The 15,254-nt window shown below is 36.3% G+C and overlaps 1 protein-coding gene across 1 annotated transcript in view; it reads right to left on the bottom strand.

Moving 5' to 3' along the window:
* TRDN (triadin) overlaps nt 1-15,254 on the bottom strand; it is a gene marked incomplete at its 5' end in the record, with an annotated part of 185,947 nt that overhangs the window by 45,542 nt on the left and 125,151 nt on the right. The window contains 6 exons of the mRNA XM_050315704.1: nt 5,824-5,874; nt 6,394-6,444; nt 8,226-8,276; nt 13,013-13,063; nt 13,525-13,575; nt 15,230-15,253. Of these exons, the coding sequence (XP_050171661.1) occupies nt 5,824-5,874; nt 6,394-6,444; nt 8,226-8,276; nt 13,013-13,063; nt 13,525-13,575; nt 15,230-15,253 (279 nt within the window). The remainder of the gene's footprint in view (nt 1-5,823; nt 5,875-6,393; nt 6,445-8,225; nt 8,277-13,012; nt 13,064-13,524; nt 13,576-15,229; nt 15,254) is intronic.

The following is a 15,254-nucleotide window of genomic DNA, read 5'->3' as shown; positions in this document are numbered from 1 at the left end:
TTGAAACTTGATACCTAAAATGTATGAGGATTAATTCAATCACACTCTCAAAGACAGGCACAAATCTCTGAAGATACCACAAAAGGGCAAAGGAGTGAGGCAGAGCTGCCCAGGGATTTGATCTCTCTGTCACATCAGAATGTGCAGATCTTTCTCTGCCAGTCTCCCTTTTCAGAGAGAGTGCTCAAAGTATGAAGTATTTTTGGAGAAAGACAGTTTTTCACTGGATCTGTGCAGAAAACAGTGCAATTTGGGCCATATATCTAGAGGGACCTTGACATACTTGAGAGATGGGCCTGTGTGAACGTCATGAAGTTAAACAAGGCCAAATGCAAGGTTCTGCATGTAGGTCAGGGCAATTCCAAGCACAAGTACAGTCTGGTCAGAGAATGGATTGAGAGCAGCCCTGAGGAGAAAGACTTGAGGATGTTGATGGATGAGAAGCTCAACATGACCACACAATGTGTGTTTGCAGACCAAAAGCCAACCATGTCCTGGGCTACATCAAAAGCTGTAAGGCCAGTAGGTTGAAGGAAATGATTCTGTCCTTCTATTCTGCTCTGGTGAGAGCCCATCTGGAGTGCTGCTTCCAGCTTTGGGTCCCCCAATATCAGAAGGATGTGAATAGTTTCAGTGAATGCAGAGGAGTCCACAAAGATGATGAGAGGCCTGGAGTATGTCCAGAAAAGAGTAACAAAAGATGGTGAAGAGAGTAAGTCCTATGAGAAGAGGTTGAGGGAGCTGAAGTTGTTTAGCCTGGAAAAGACAAACCGGTTGGGGGTTGGTCTCTTCTCCCAGGAAACTAGCAACAGGACTAGAGGACATAGCCTCAAGCTTCACCAGGGGATGATGGACATCAGGAGAAATTTCTTTATGGGAATGATTGCTAGATACTGGAATGGACTGCCCATTGAGGTGATGGAGTCACCATCCCTGCAGATGTTCAAGAAATGACTGGACATGGCACTAATGTTATGGCCTCATTGGCAAGGTAGTGATCACTCAGAGGTTGGACTCGATGATCTTGGAGGTCTTTTCCAACCTAAATGAATCTGTGAGTCTGTGATTCTGTGATTCAGAGGACCTTTCAGAATGCTAATATGGAGTTCTGTGTGTCCCAGCATGCAGCAGGCTCCACTTCCAGGAAATACCTCAAGTATCAATAGACATACTTTCCTTTAAAAATCTGTTTTGACTACTGAATGTATATTTCTACATACATATGCAGATGCTACTTATTCAGCTTGACTACTTTCCTTAAGAAAAATTAAAAAAAAAAATCAAGCCATAGGACAATGTTACACTTTGTAGTTTGCCATAAAACATGGCTCATCTTTTGTAACCTGTTTTTTGAAATTAAATTTTTAACTCTTTCCTTTGTAAAATGGTATTCATTCACATTATGTATGATTTTTTCTGATCTTTTTCTCTTACTTTCTAATGTCTATTGGAGATTTTTTACAGAGAAGTGCTGACTCACAATGGGAATTTTATACCACCTGCTACAACTCAGTATTGGTTATATATATATGTCATTATCTTAGTGTCTGGCTTTTAAAGCTCCTGTATTTTCTTGAAGTATTTCTTACTGACAATGTTCAGCAATGATGTTCTGTAATGGTTGGACCATTTGAATGGGTTGATACTGCAATTTTTATACACCAAATACATCTACCTTACATTTTGGTTCTCTATTATTCAGGATTTTCTATTGCAATTCTATATTGAACTTGTGTGAATTCAAATTTCACGTTTCAAAAATGGATTTATGATAACACTGTGGCCACTTATATTAATGCAATTTACACTGGATTTCACAGATTTCTGTAAAGTAGCAAATGCTAATCAAAACATTGCTGTTTCTCAAGGTGTTTTTGGTTGGCTAGTTTAACATAAGATGTCCTCTAAAGAAGCTCCCCATGTACTCTCAGTTGACTAAAAAAAGTACCAATGTTCATAAAAGTGACCTCATGTTTGCCCTTTGTTACAGGGCAATGGCCACAAAATTTCTGGAATACTTTTCCCCATAGAGGCTTTTCTCAAACTGTCTGCCTGATGTATGTGACATGTCACTTATCATTGTTAAGAAAGAGAGGTTTAGTGATGCGCAGCATCCCACATGAATGCTTGAAGCCACTTTACAAGTTGGGGTTACACTCTTCTGACAAAATGTCAATGTCTTGTCATGCGTATTCAGTGTCACTGAGTTAGTTGTATTTGCTTTTGGAAATGTTGCACTTGTATGAAACTTGTCACATAAAACAGAAAAGACAGAAATAACTTTTAAAAACCTGTGGCCGCTGAGCTGAAGTGCCTTCAAAGTAAGATGGTGTAAAATTTGCTGTGTCATGAACTTTAATGATTAGAAAATTACTGAATCCTGTTGTAAACACAAAGGTGATGTCACTATACACGTGTGCAACCTGAGATCTTCCCACTCAAGCTCAACTTTCTCACTCAACTTTTCTTGCTTCAGGAGCCTTGAAGGATCTGCAATCCTGCTCAGAATAGCCACTGTGTACAAAACAGAAGTCAGTTGACCTGACCATGTGTCTGACAGCACTTAATCCAAATATTTTAAGTTCTTATAGAGCCAGCTAGAGTCAAAGAGAAATGCTCTCACAGCTGTGAGATGCTCTCACTTGTTCTCAGTGAGGTGTGTAAGGCACCAAGTGCATCCAAAGGTGCATCCAAATGTACAAGGCTATATACAAGCCACTAGGAATAACTGAAGTAGGCAGTACTCATCTCACTTGGGAAGGTAGTAAAGGCTGTACAAACTCAGCACTACTGGTCTCCACTAGATTATGGCATTGCTCATCCAAATATCCTATTGTTAATACAAACTCCAATCAATTCTAATTCAGACTTAATCCAAGCCATTGCTCTTTATCAGAATAATCACACGTATCTCTAACGTAATCTTGTACTGCAGTGCAGTTATGCACTCTACACTAAACATTCAGATCACAATTCTTGTGTTTTGACAAGCAGGAAACTATAAGTCTGTAAGAGAACACAACAACACAGAATCTTTTATGTTTCTTACAGTGTTTTAATCTATAGATTAAAAAAGTTAGGCCATGTAGAAAAAATCTGTGCAATATGAAAGTTCACTTGGGAACACAGTTTATACTTTCTACTGCTATAGTATAAGAAAAATCTTGCTTTTGTTTTATCAGCTACTATAGGAAGAAGTAATTAATTTTACTATAAGAAAAAAATCACTTCTGGGTACTGACTTTCCTTTTCAAGTATCTGAGTATAAACCACTTCATGTGCAGTCAATGAAATGCTACAATGTTTCAAAAAACATGTTCTTTCTTGAAATAATTCCATTTGGAACTTGAAAGGAGCTGTTATTCGCCAGTTGTTCCAGTGTCTGAATTAATAAAGTCCTTATTCTTTGTATAGTTGGGTGGAGGTTTGACTGAAGATAATTCATTAGCACTGCAGCTAAAACACTTTTAAATACATACATTACTTCTTCACAAAATTTGATCTGTTGAAATAAATAGTATTTTATTTTCAACATCACTTAAATTTAAATAAATTGATCTTCCAATCAAAAATATTTAGGTAGAGCTGAAGACAAGAATTAGAGAAGAAACTAAATTGTAAGCTCAATAGTCAAATACTTAAGGGTCTGTTCAACGTTTAACTCTTCATTATCTAACTTTGTTTCCTAGATATTTTGCAAGAACCTAGCAAGAAGACCATAGGCCTTGCTTGCCTCAAGATTAAAATTAAAAGCCAAGTTGTAATCAATACACAAAAAGCCACTCACTATTAGGATCACAGAATAAGCTTGGAAAAGATTTCTAAGATCATCAGGTGTGACTGTCAGCCTAGCACCACCACCATGCTCACCACTAAACCTGGTCTTCAAATGCCATATCCATACATTCTTTTGAATGCCTTCAGAAACTGTGACTCCACCACTTCACTGGGTGGCCTGTTCCAATTCTTGACAACCCTTTCTGTGAAAGGGTTATTGCTCTTTGTTCACCAAAGTAAACTAAATGAAACGGTACAATAATGTGTACCCATTTTTTTAATGTCTTTGACCTTGAACTGACAATTGAGGTTCATGTACTTTGATTACTGCAAGGGGTTTCAGAATATTTAAGAATTGTAATTTAAAAATGTAAGAATTTCAGAATATTTAAGCCCTTGTATATTTTAATAGAGTCATAGAACCATAAAATGATAGCATCATAGCATCACAGAATCACAGAATGGTTTGGGTTGAAAGATCCACTAGTTCCAACCCCCCTACCATGGGCAGGGACACCTTCAACTAGACCAGGTTGCTCAGAGCCCCATCCAACCTGGCCTTGAACACATCCAGGGATTTGTCATCCACAGCTTCCCTGGACAAACTTTTCCAGTGCCTCACCACTCTCACAGTTAAGAATTTCTTCCCAATATCTAGTCTAAATCTAGTCTCCTTCAGTTTGAAGCCCTTCTCCCTTGTCCTGTCACTACATGCCCTGGTAAATGATCTCTCTCCATCTTTCTTGTAAGTTTCCTTCAGGTACTGGAAGGCTGCAATTAGGTCACGCCATAGCCTTCTCTTTTCCAATCTGAACAATTCCAATTCACTTAGCCTTTCCTCACAGGAGAGGTGCTCCATCCCTCTGATTATCTTGGTGCCTATCCTCTGGACTCGCTCCAACAGGTCCATGTCCTTTCTGTGCTGGGGACCCCAGAGGTGGATGCAGAACACCAGATGGGGTCTCATGAAAATGAAATAGATAGAGAGAATCATCTCCCTCAATCTGCTGTCCATGATTCTTTTAATGCAGCTCAGGATATGACTGGCTTTCTGGTCTGCAAGTGCAAATTGCGGGCTCATGTTCAACCTCTAATTCACCAGTGCCCCCAAGTCCTTCTCAACAGCACTGCTCTCGATAACACTTTTTTTTGGTAGCACTTAAGCCTTTATTTTTCCTTCAGAATGATACAACTGTGCAAAGCAATACTACTATTCTGCTACACACTATGTGAAATAACTGCACTTAAAACCTTGCAGATGTTATCTTTCATAACTTTGTCAGAGAAAATATTGCTTCATTATTTCTAGCAATTTTTAGGGAAAACCTAAAAATAGGAAGTAGGATTATTCAATTATCTGAAGTAGTTACTGGAAGATTTTAAGATTGACTGCTATATTCCTATGACTCAAATGAATGTTAGTAGCTAAACAAGTTATTACATATTTTTATCCATATTAAATTATTTACACATTTAACCTGGGAGACTGTTTTATAATGAACAAGTGGCATTTAATCAATATGCAAATAGTGTCAAAGTAAAACTAAGTTTTGTTTGACTAGTTCATATGAATAAATCTGAATGTACTTGGTTAATTATAATTACTGCGTTATCATTGCCAAGAAAAGCCTAGTATTTCAGAAGTACTATAAACTGTATTGGATTTTTTTTGATGGCTAGTACTGATACTTCAATGTAAGAAGAGAGAGCAAAGTACAACCAAATAATGTATTATAGAAGAGAAGTAAAATGAAACCTGAAATGACAAATTTTAATAGAAAGAATGAGAAAAAAATCAAGAGAAAATAAAATAAGTCCTTTTAACTTTGGAGTCTATAAAATACCACTGCTACAACTTGCTTGTACAGCCTCATATGTGTCTGTACTTGTCAGCCGGGTAAAAAGAATGTCCAGCAGCAAACGATGGTGTTCAAGGATATATAGGGATTGCTAACCAAAGAAATGAGGATTTCATTTGTGAATACTTGCACAATGGATTTATTTTCTCAGCTGGATCTTATGCTCAGTTCAACTTGCGATTGTTACCTTTTTCCTTAGTATTACTTGAAGCCTTAATATCTTTTCCTTTTGAAGAGTCTGAAAAAGAAATTGAACTCAGAAATGGAAGGACAAAGATAGTACTGTAAGTATACACTGTCGTCGCTGGTATTATAACACCAGATCGACCAGATGTGCAAAAGAGATGTATTAATAATTAAAATTTCTGTTTACTTCAATAAAAGGCTCAATGTAAGATTTGGAAGCAAACCAAAAATAATTCCCTCTAAATTTGCTGGCAAAGTTTCTGTAGGTCAAACCATGTACTTATTCCTGTGCAGCCTATCATTTCAGCCTGACGTTGAATTCAGTAACAGCTCTGTTACTAATTCACTCAGAATAGATTAGCATTCCCACTTCAACATTGGCTGCAGCAGTTAAAGAACACCACAGTAAGAAGGGTCATGAATTTATTATTTCTGAATCATGTCAGAAACTGCTCCTTTTGACATATCAGATCTATTAAAAGAGAAGAAGCTAGGTTTAGTTCCTTTTCACCAACACTCTGTACCAGCAGATAACTGGTTATTTGCCAACCACATAATGATAAGACATTACCCTTTTCTTTTAAGGCTGCTGGAGGCTTCACATCTTTTCTTTTACTGGTCTCTAGAAAGAAACATTTAACATTTATCACAAGTCAGTTTAGAAAAACAATATGACACTTGAAAAGAAAGCAAGTCAAACAATTTGATATGTAGAGAGCAAAAAAGATGTGATAATTAAATGGATTTAACAGCATGGAAATAAAAAAAAACAGGACAAAACCCCAAGGTCGTCCATTCATCTTTTTAGTCTTGGATATGCAAAATAATAAGCCTTCAATATATCATTAGTTTCTTTGCATTTTGAGGAAACTGTTGAGCCCTCTCTCAAGTAGGCAATGAAGAATAATAACTTACAAAGAAGTAAGAAATTCTATAGAGCAGTTGACATCAATGGAATTTTCCTTTGCTGAACCCAGATAAAAAATTAATCCACATTGATACAATTGAAATATTAGGGATACCAGTCTTGAAAACCAGAGGCTGCTGATAAAGGTAAGTAGGAGTTTTCTTTATTCAGAAGTGACAAAAGGACCAGCTACTCATTCAGGACTCCATTATTCTTTTAATATCAAAGAGGCCATATGGGTATTACCTGTGAACAGGATTTCACTTCCTGCATATATATAGCCTTTTAAAATCACAGCCACACTGGGTATAAAAGAAGAGCAGTGCTCATCTTTCAAATGCAGATTCATATATTCTATGTCACAATGAATAGTCCAAGAACTTAATTGTATCTTTTTTTTTTTTCTGCAATATATGACAAAGTATTAAAGGACATGAGAAAAAAAAAAAATTGATATTCTAGTTCTCTCTTTCTAGTAACTGACAAGGCAGAACCCAAGGACAAAGAAAAAAAAAAAATCCATCAGTTAGCTAAGCACAAATAAAGGAAAACTATAATCTTCCTATGGTGAAACACATGGACTGAGAGCAGTGCCAAAGAGGAGAATTCCGAGCCCCAAGGTATGACCTGGCTTCATTTTCCAGACTTTTCAGAAGGAATAAGGTATTGCTCCCAGAAGTATATATCTGTATACCTATTCAGATATACCTTACTATAGATCTATTCAGCAGCCATAGTCTGTACTGCATTAAATGTCTCCATCTTCCAGAAAAATGGGACTTCGTAATAATTTGAACCTTGGATGTGCTGTTACAGCTCAAGACCCTCACACAGTTCTGATAGCCTTTGCTGTTTCCTTTAAATTTTTAGGCTGTTTCAGTACTCTCTGGAAAGAGTATTTAATACACATCACATTGCAACAAATAAGATTTTCTCCAAATGGATACCATCAAGCAATCCGTGACCTCTTTGTGCAGAGCCAGCAGGCCAGCCTCCTGCAACTGAAAAGATTAGAGACCTGTGCCTGTGTTGCCAAAAAATTAAGAAAAAGTCTTGACGTATCAGTCACTCTCAAACACCTGGAGCTGTCAGTAGCCTCAACCAGTTTCATTCTCAGTCATCCACATTCCTGAGCTGTAGCCACACAGACCAGATTTAGTCTAGCTCTCTGCAGAAACGTTCTCACTATGGGATTTAGGCAGCCCATTTTTGACAGACTAATATACAAAGGTGATATAAAAATAAATTCTAGTATTTCCTCCCAGATGCAAATTCAAATACCTGTGTTTAGAAGCAGTCTAGGTAGTTTCTAGCGACCCTACTGGGATCTGTACAGCTGAAATATTGTTAAAAACAATTTCATTATTAAAATAATTTAACACCTAATCAGGATGGATTTGGTTTTACACACATATATTCCTAGTCAAGACCTGTGTCTAGCACAGAATAGCTGTTCTGATATTCAGATTTCTGATAATCTTAGCTTCTTCACTTACCTTTTTCCCTTGAACCCTCTGGATTCTTGGGATTTTTTCCTTTCAGAGAATCTGTAGGGAGATAATTATGTTTTTGAGACTTGAAAGACAGGACAGCCCTTCTATATCTAAAAGAAAACCCAAGAAATATTTAAAAATCAAGACTAAAATTGTGAACATAAATGGATGCAACCTTGATCTCTCTTTACATTCTCTCTAGCAACCAGCTCGTATTTTTTAAGGTGCAATAATTTTAGTAGTAAATGCAAGAGTAGAAGTTGCTAAGTTACTATGGATTGCTGTCTGTAGAGACCTCACAAAAGGGAGAAACTGGAAGGAGAAGGGGCAACTGCAAGTAAGGACACAGGATTAGAAATTCTTAGGGCTTTATCCAAAACTTCATAAAGATAGAAAGGATTATTCTGCTTTCTCTTTTTGTCTGAAGGATATTTTTTTTACCTCAATCCTTCAGGAACATGCACTTAGGGCCATCAAACACAGTAAAAGCATGTTATGTTGTATAAACAATTAGTGTTTAAATATTTTTTTTTCAAGTAATAGTCTTATGACCTCTCAAGTGTATGTATCAGGGAAATTAGGAGACAATAATTTTCCAAAGTAAGGAAGTAGTTCCATAGGCTTATGAATGTATGTGGTTTTAGTGAGAGAATATCATAGCTTGGAGGGTGCTGAGTAGTCCAAATTGCATTCCATCTGACAGGATATAACACATAAGCATCTGGAAAAAAACCCATGCAATTTATTCCAAATGAAAGTAAACCGAATCTTCAGTAAAGCAGATAAAGCTAAAAGAATATTCTTTACAAAATAATTATAACTCTGAACATTCTCCTGGCTGCCATGGTACCAGGAAGTGATCCCACTTATCCATCTGGCTTTAAGTGTGAGTTGTAACAGAAAAAGTTTGTTTCCAGGGTGGCTGAAGCTATTGGAGAAACCACGCTGTGCAGGAATAGGTTCTTAGGAGCCTGCTCTTCACAGCAGCAGTGGACTCTTCTTTGGTGGATGAGAGAAAACTTGCAGTGTGAAGACGGAAATCCTTTGAAGTAGCCTCTATGTTGACTAAATGAGAAGCCTTGAGACAACAGCTACGCAACTTGACCATTTTACTCTGGTCAAATTTGTGATCTCAACAATCAGCAGCCACTGCTGCAACCACAGCCAAAAAACATTACCTTTGGCCTTGTGGGTTTGGTGGCATATGACCATGAGGGGTTTTTTTGTCATCCATATAGGAGATCTCCTTGAGATTTTCTACAATGTGTAGCTCCTAAAGCAGGTCCAGCACTTTTGACTCTTACAACTTCTAGGTGCAGCTCTCAGTGCAAGACACTTTCAATGGTGCACCAACTTCCCCCCCTCTCAGCCAAGACTACTGAGACTACCAGTTCTGCTTTCCTTCCAGGAGAAGGTTTTCATTTTCAGAGGTTTTTACAGGGACTCACCGAAAACCTTCTAAACTTCTCTCAGCTGACCACTTTCCCGCTGGTCCCAGAAGGGGAAAAACATAACATGCTGTCTTAGAGCCAGCATTTGCCATGCTACTTTCCTCCCACGTTCTACTCCAGGGGTGAAGCTGGGCCAGGTAAGGAAGATGGTATAGAAAGATGAAGGAGCAGCAGTGTATGATATCCTCAGGATAAGGATCTGGTTCTCATGCAAATGACAACAAATGGAAACAGGAAGACACTGCCTTTCTGTAGGTGAGTCTCACAATATAACTTTGTCATTTAAAGAAAATAAATTATAAGTTAAGATAAAAAATGTAATAGGCAAGATGTTATTCCATGTTACTTTTTCTTTAAAGGGAACACAAGCATTGCATAGTGAGTGCAAATCAGCACATTTGTTTCTTTAATGACAATGTGCTGTTATGTATATGGCAAGAAAGAAATACACACTACTGACTTATTTCTCCTACCAATCTATGCATAAAAATAAACAGGCTTATTATCCATGCTTAGCTGATGTAAGAAAAGATGCAAAGATATTAAAAACATTGCAAAAGCAAAGAAGAAAGAAAAGAGGAGCATTTGTTTGGAAAACAAATCCTGTAACATATGATAAGAATGAATTTACATCATCTGTACACCACAACTGCTCTCAGTCTAATATCTCAGCATAATGCTCTTAGAAAAACTCAGTTAGAGACTCTGGATGAATAAGTTATCTACCCAAAAACCACCTGGCAAATTATACCTTAGTTTCATTGGCCTCAAATTTTTTGAATATGCTTATGTCAACAGAAAATCAGCTTTTATATTTGTTAGGACAAATGGGCTTCTCTACTGCAGGAAAAAGATGAAAAGCTAGTTATAAATTCAGATGGAATCTTGAGATGTCCTTTATTACAAGGCAATGGGAAATATATTATTCCAGTGTTCTCCTTAATTACTGCCAGTAAAATTAAACTCCAAGACTGAAGACATTTTATTCACCTCATAAAATAGATAAAGTAAAATTGTGAGGTTGTGATCTATAGAGTATCCCAGCAATAACTCTAGAGTCAGGGATTTATTTTTCCTCTTTCTGCTTTAAATAAAACCACTATGCTTTAGTTTATGAAACATAGACTGTTTTATGATAAAGTTTTTGGTCTGGACATCATCCTTGTTCAAAGAGCCCATCCTTCAAAGAGAATGAGGTATGATAATTCCTCCCTTAGTGCAAAAGGTGCCAGGCAAACATTAATCACCCCAAATATTTAACACTTCATGTAGAAGTGTTCCTTTATTTGGTTTACATGAATAGTAACAAACTACCAAGATACCTGACAGGAAGTATATGCAGTCTTAAAAATCCCTACTTTCCCGTGTCCCTTGAAATATTTATATTTGTCAAAAACATTCACTTAAGAAAGAGCTATATAAAACACCAACTTGCAGAGTGAAAACAGGTCCCCAGTGATCCGGTCAATAACCTTTACAGAGGCCCACTGATGAGGCTTGAAGAGGTGACAGAGATGTGAAATTCATAATTCATGCAAATAAGCATGCAAATAAGGCTTTGATTAATTTATGAATTATAGTTTGGTCAAATATGGTGACTCAGTTGGGGGATTTACAGTGCTAAATATATGTTTATGTAGCAGAATAATACATAACGCAATAAGAAAACACACAACTCAGAAAGGTACCAAGATTTCTAAGGGTTTCTCCCAGGCAGATTTCTAAGTTCTCCCTATAGAGTCTTTGATGCCAATATATTTTGAACTGAGCTATATAGCTCACTAATCAGCACCCTCATTTTTAGACACAGGCACAAAGCTGTGAAGGTTTGATGCCTGTTATGGGAAACAGCAATGGCTACATCAGCAAGTGCTCTCAGGATCTGAGGGACAGGCTCAGTTGGGCTGATCATCAGTGCTAATGCAGGGTCTCAGAAACCTGTGGTGCGTTTACAGCTGCATTCAGCATTGAGTAGTAGGTCGAGATCTTGTTAGCAGCAGTAATGCATTTGACATAGATGACTGTTGAATGGGTGTGGGGCTCTGGTTGGTAACACTTTGATTAACATGTTGGAATTTTTAAAGAGACTTTTGGCTCATTTTCCCAAAATGTAGGAAATCTGATATAACGTGGTCTGCACTTTGATATTTAAAAGAAATTCCTGCCTGACTATTTCTGAAGGCTGATTGGAGGATGTCTAATGTACCTTTGTCATGTTAGAAGGACCTGTAAATAACTTAATAATTGATGTTGCTGACATATTAAATATGAACCCAGGAGATAAAAAGCAGTGCTGTGGGAGCACTCAGCAAAAGACGCACTGAGGAAGCTTGTTCAGGGCTGGCAAACCCTTTTTCATTGGATCTAAAGACATTCTTGCCAGGGAGAAAAAGGGATTTTTGTCTTCTCTCTCTTTTTCTCTCCTCCCCCTCTCCCCTAATCCTTTGAAAAGAGCAGCAGGCTGAGCATATGTGTTCCATGCAGGGAAAGATGAGGCGGAGCTGTCACTCAGGTCCCTCTTCTGTTTTTCCAGATTATATCTATACATCTATAGACTTACAATAGTTATGGACCATAACTTAGAATAAATATTAACCTTTCTATATAATATAGGTATTTTTACCCTGAATTACCTGAATAACATGTCAAATAAGAGTTATCCACAACTCACTTCACTCGAATAAAGCTATTTGTAAAAAGGAGGGAAGGATGAAGATGAGTAAAAAGCACCCAGCAAAACAATTGATGAAAGGAAATTCAGCTTAGTTAACCATCTATTCTGACCAAATTACAAAAGCCAAGACGTGGGAAATATTGACAAAAATTAGGAGCACAAAAAGATTTGAATCATCTCTCATGTTGAAGCTGGTTGACTGGATGAAGCTGTGGGTTTTTAGCTATAGCTTTCATAGAGTCCAGAAAGCACCTTTCCTACTCATATATTCATAAACTTTACTTTATTCCTATTATGTCCAGAGATTTATGCAAGGATTCAGTTGAGACTTAGTTAACTAGCTTCTATTAAAGAACTGGCATTGTTCAGAAAAGGAAATTTTTCTGAAGGTTCTTAACTATTACCCAGAGTGATTTTGTGATATTTATTTAATTAGTTTTGAGACTTCCAAATGTTAATTGGCTCACCATATTCTGTCTTTCCCCTGCTCCCCCTTTTTTCATGACATAAATACTGTAGAATATTTTAACCAATTAAATTTTGATTGGTTGAGATTTATAGCGGGAAAGATTATAGTGTTTATTTTAAAATGAGTACCTTAATTCTACTTTTTGAGGTTTTATATTCTATTCTATTCAGTTTTATATTCTATTCTGTAGTCTTACCTTTTTCTTTTAAAGATGTAGGATTCTTTCCTTCCTTTTCTTTAGCATGTTCTGTAAAAATAACAGCTAGTGTGATAAAAGGTTAACATCTAATATATCTAGGGTAATGATTGATTGAATAATTGGTGGTTTTTAACTGACACCAGATACCAATTAAATGTGTAGCACAAAACTGATTTTCATAAGTTTTAGCATGCTCACAAAGTGAAACCACAATTTTTATTATGTTTGATTAAAGAACAAAATCATCTAAAACTAATTTCACTTTGCAGCTTGTAATAAATGTTAGCAAGTGTTTCTAAATTCTAAGTTTGGACTTTTCAGTTTTTATACAGATGTTACCAGGGCTTTCTTTGCACTTCTAATCCAGGTAACGTCAATTAAGTTTCACAGTCAATTTACTGAAATGGTATTATGCACATGAATTTCTAACTAAACTATACTTTAAAAACAAAATGTCCAGTGTATTTCAAGATCTTAGAGCTCTATACAAATTTGTTCTGCCAAGTTACCTTTATCTTTTATAGCAGCTGGAGATTTCAATTCTTTCTCTTTTCCAGGATCTATAAAAGAAGTAGTCACAGTGATAAAGCAACAGTTAGAAGCCATAACTGAGTGAAACTATAAGATTTAACCATAAAAGAAAATGAAGCATCTAAATCATACGAGAGACTAAAACTGTATATTGGAAGGTATGGTAAAACATTGAGTTCTTGAGAGATTTGTACCAGATTCACCTTTTTCCATCCAGAAAGTTCAGTCCACAAAATGTGTTGGAACTGACATCAAGAAATAAATGTTTCATTATTTTTCTCCTCCTATATTGTGTTTCAAAATAGTCAACACCCAATACTTCCAGACAATATGATTTTTAAAGTAGAAGACTTGGAAAAGAAATTTGTTGAACAAGGTAAAAAGTGTAATTTTACTGCAGAAAAGCTGTTTCTTCTATTCCTTACTATATCCCAGGCATCTGCTTCAGAAGCTACTCCTGCTGTCCTGCTTTGACCTTCATGTTTTCTACTCATCAGTTTATTATTCAGTCACTTGTTTTCAAAGTGAGAAAATAAATTATTTACTGCAGATATCTGTGAATCCTATACAGTGGAACTAAGTATCTGTAATAGTTCTAATAAAATATCAATACCATTTTTAAAATATTAAGTTAACAAGAGAAATCTGTGCAAACAGAAATAAAACTCAGTGGAAAGACTGAAAAACTTGTTCTTCTGTGCTCATGAGTTATGCAAAATTCCCAAGAGATTCCATGTTCAGTGCAATAGTGTCTACAATAAAAAAGAGGACAGTGAAAGACAGACCTCCAGCCAAAATGAGTCACTTTAAGCATAAGAATAGTAAAGTAAGAACTTAAAGTTGTTGTGCACCTCCATTCTTTAGAACATAGTTACTCAAACTGTTGAGGAAGATGTTACTTTAGTGAGGCATTTTGATAAAAAAAATATTAAACAATTCTGTACTGAAAGCTTAAGTCATTGCTGACAGAGCTTGAAGTCCCATGTAATGCCAAACAAGGAAACATTTGGGAAGGTGTTTCAGAGGTAGTTGTCATCTTCAGGAGAAAAAAAAAATGTTTTTTAGACATTGTGGCATGTGACACATGTTCTGCTGAAGAATTTGAAGAAATGAAACAGGACTGACCTGGAAATGGGAATTTAAACTGTAAATAAATCCTAGTAAATTCTGTAGGATTGAACTTACCAAGGTCTGTTAGAAAGTCTGCCATAACTTGACAAAATGACAACATATAGCAAAAATCCCACGTCAAAAGCCTTGTGCTGATTTGCAGTGTAAGCTTATATTGAAATCAGAATACATAACTGACACCTCTGGGGAGAATAGGAAGTGTGGAGACAATAATTTTGTGTATAAAATCATAAATATAAACTTTAATAAATACTTTTGTGAACTAGTATTTGTGAACTATTTATTTACTAGAACTTATTTAGTAATAAGTCTCTTCCTTTTGTCCAGGAAAATATACAGTATTATGATGAAACTTCTTGGGCATAAACAGACAGAAATTTCTTAACATATGCATTATTACTATTTACAGCTATGTTGTGCCAGTTCTAGTCTGCTTAATCAACCATAATCTGCAATTCTGACTAGTACCAGGAGTTATTATTTTTTATTATTTATAGATCTGAAATCACTTTATCAGTTATAGGGAGAAGCAATACATAAAATATGGCTTACTTCCTTGTTTCCCCTTTGGTTTATC

The sequence above is a fragment of the Myiozetetes cayanensis genome, unplaced genomic scaffold (genome assembly GCF_022539395.1).
Source record: "Myiozetetes cayanensis isolate MyiCay16 unplaced genomic scaffold, myiCay2020 scf2-11, whole genome shotgun sequence".
NCBI lineage: Eukaryota > Metazoa > Chordata > Aves > Passeriformes > Tyrannidae > Myiozetetes > Myiozetetes cayanensis.
Note: the sequence above shows the minus strand (reverse complement) of the source record. Positions and strands in the feature narration are given on the sequence as shown.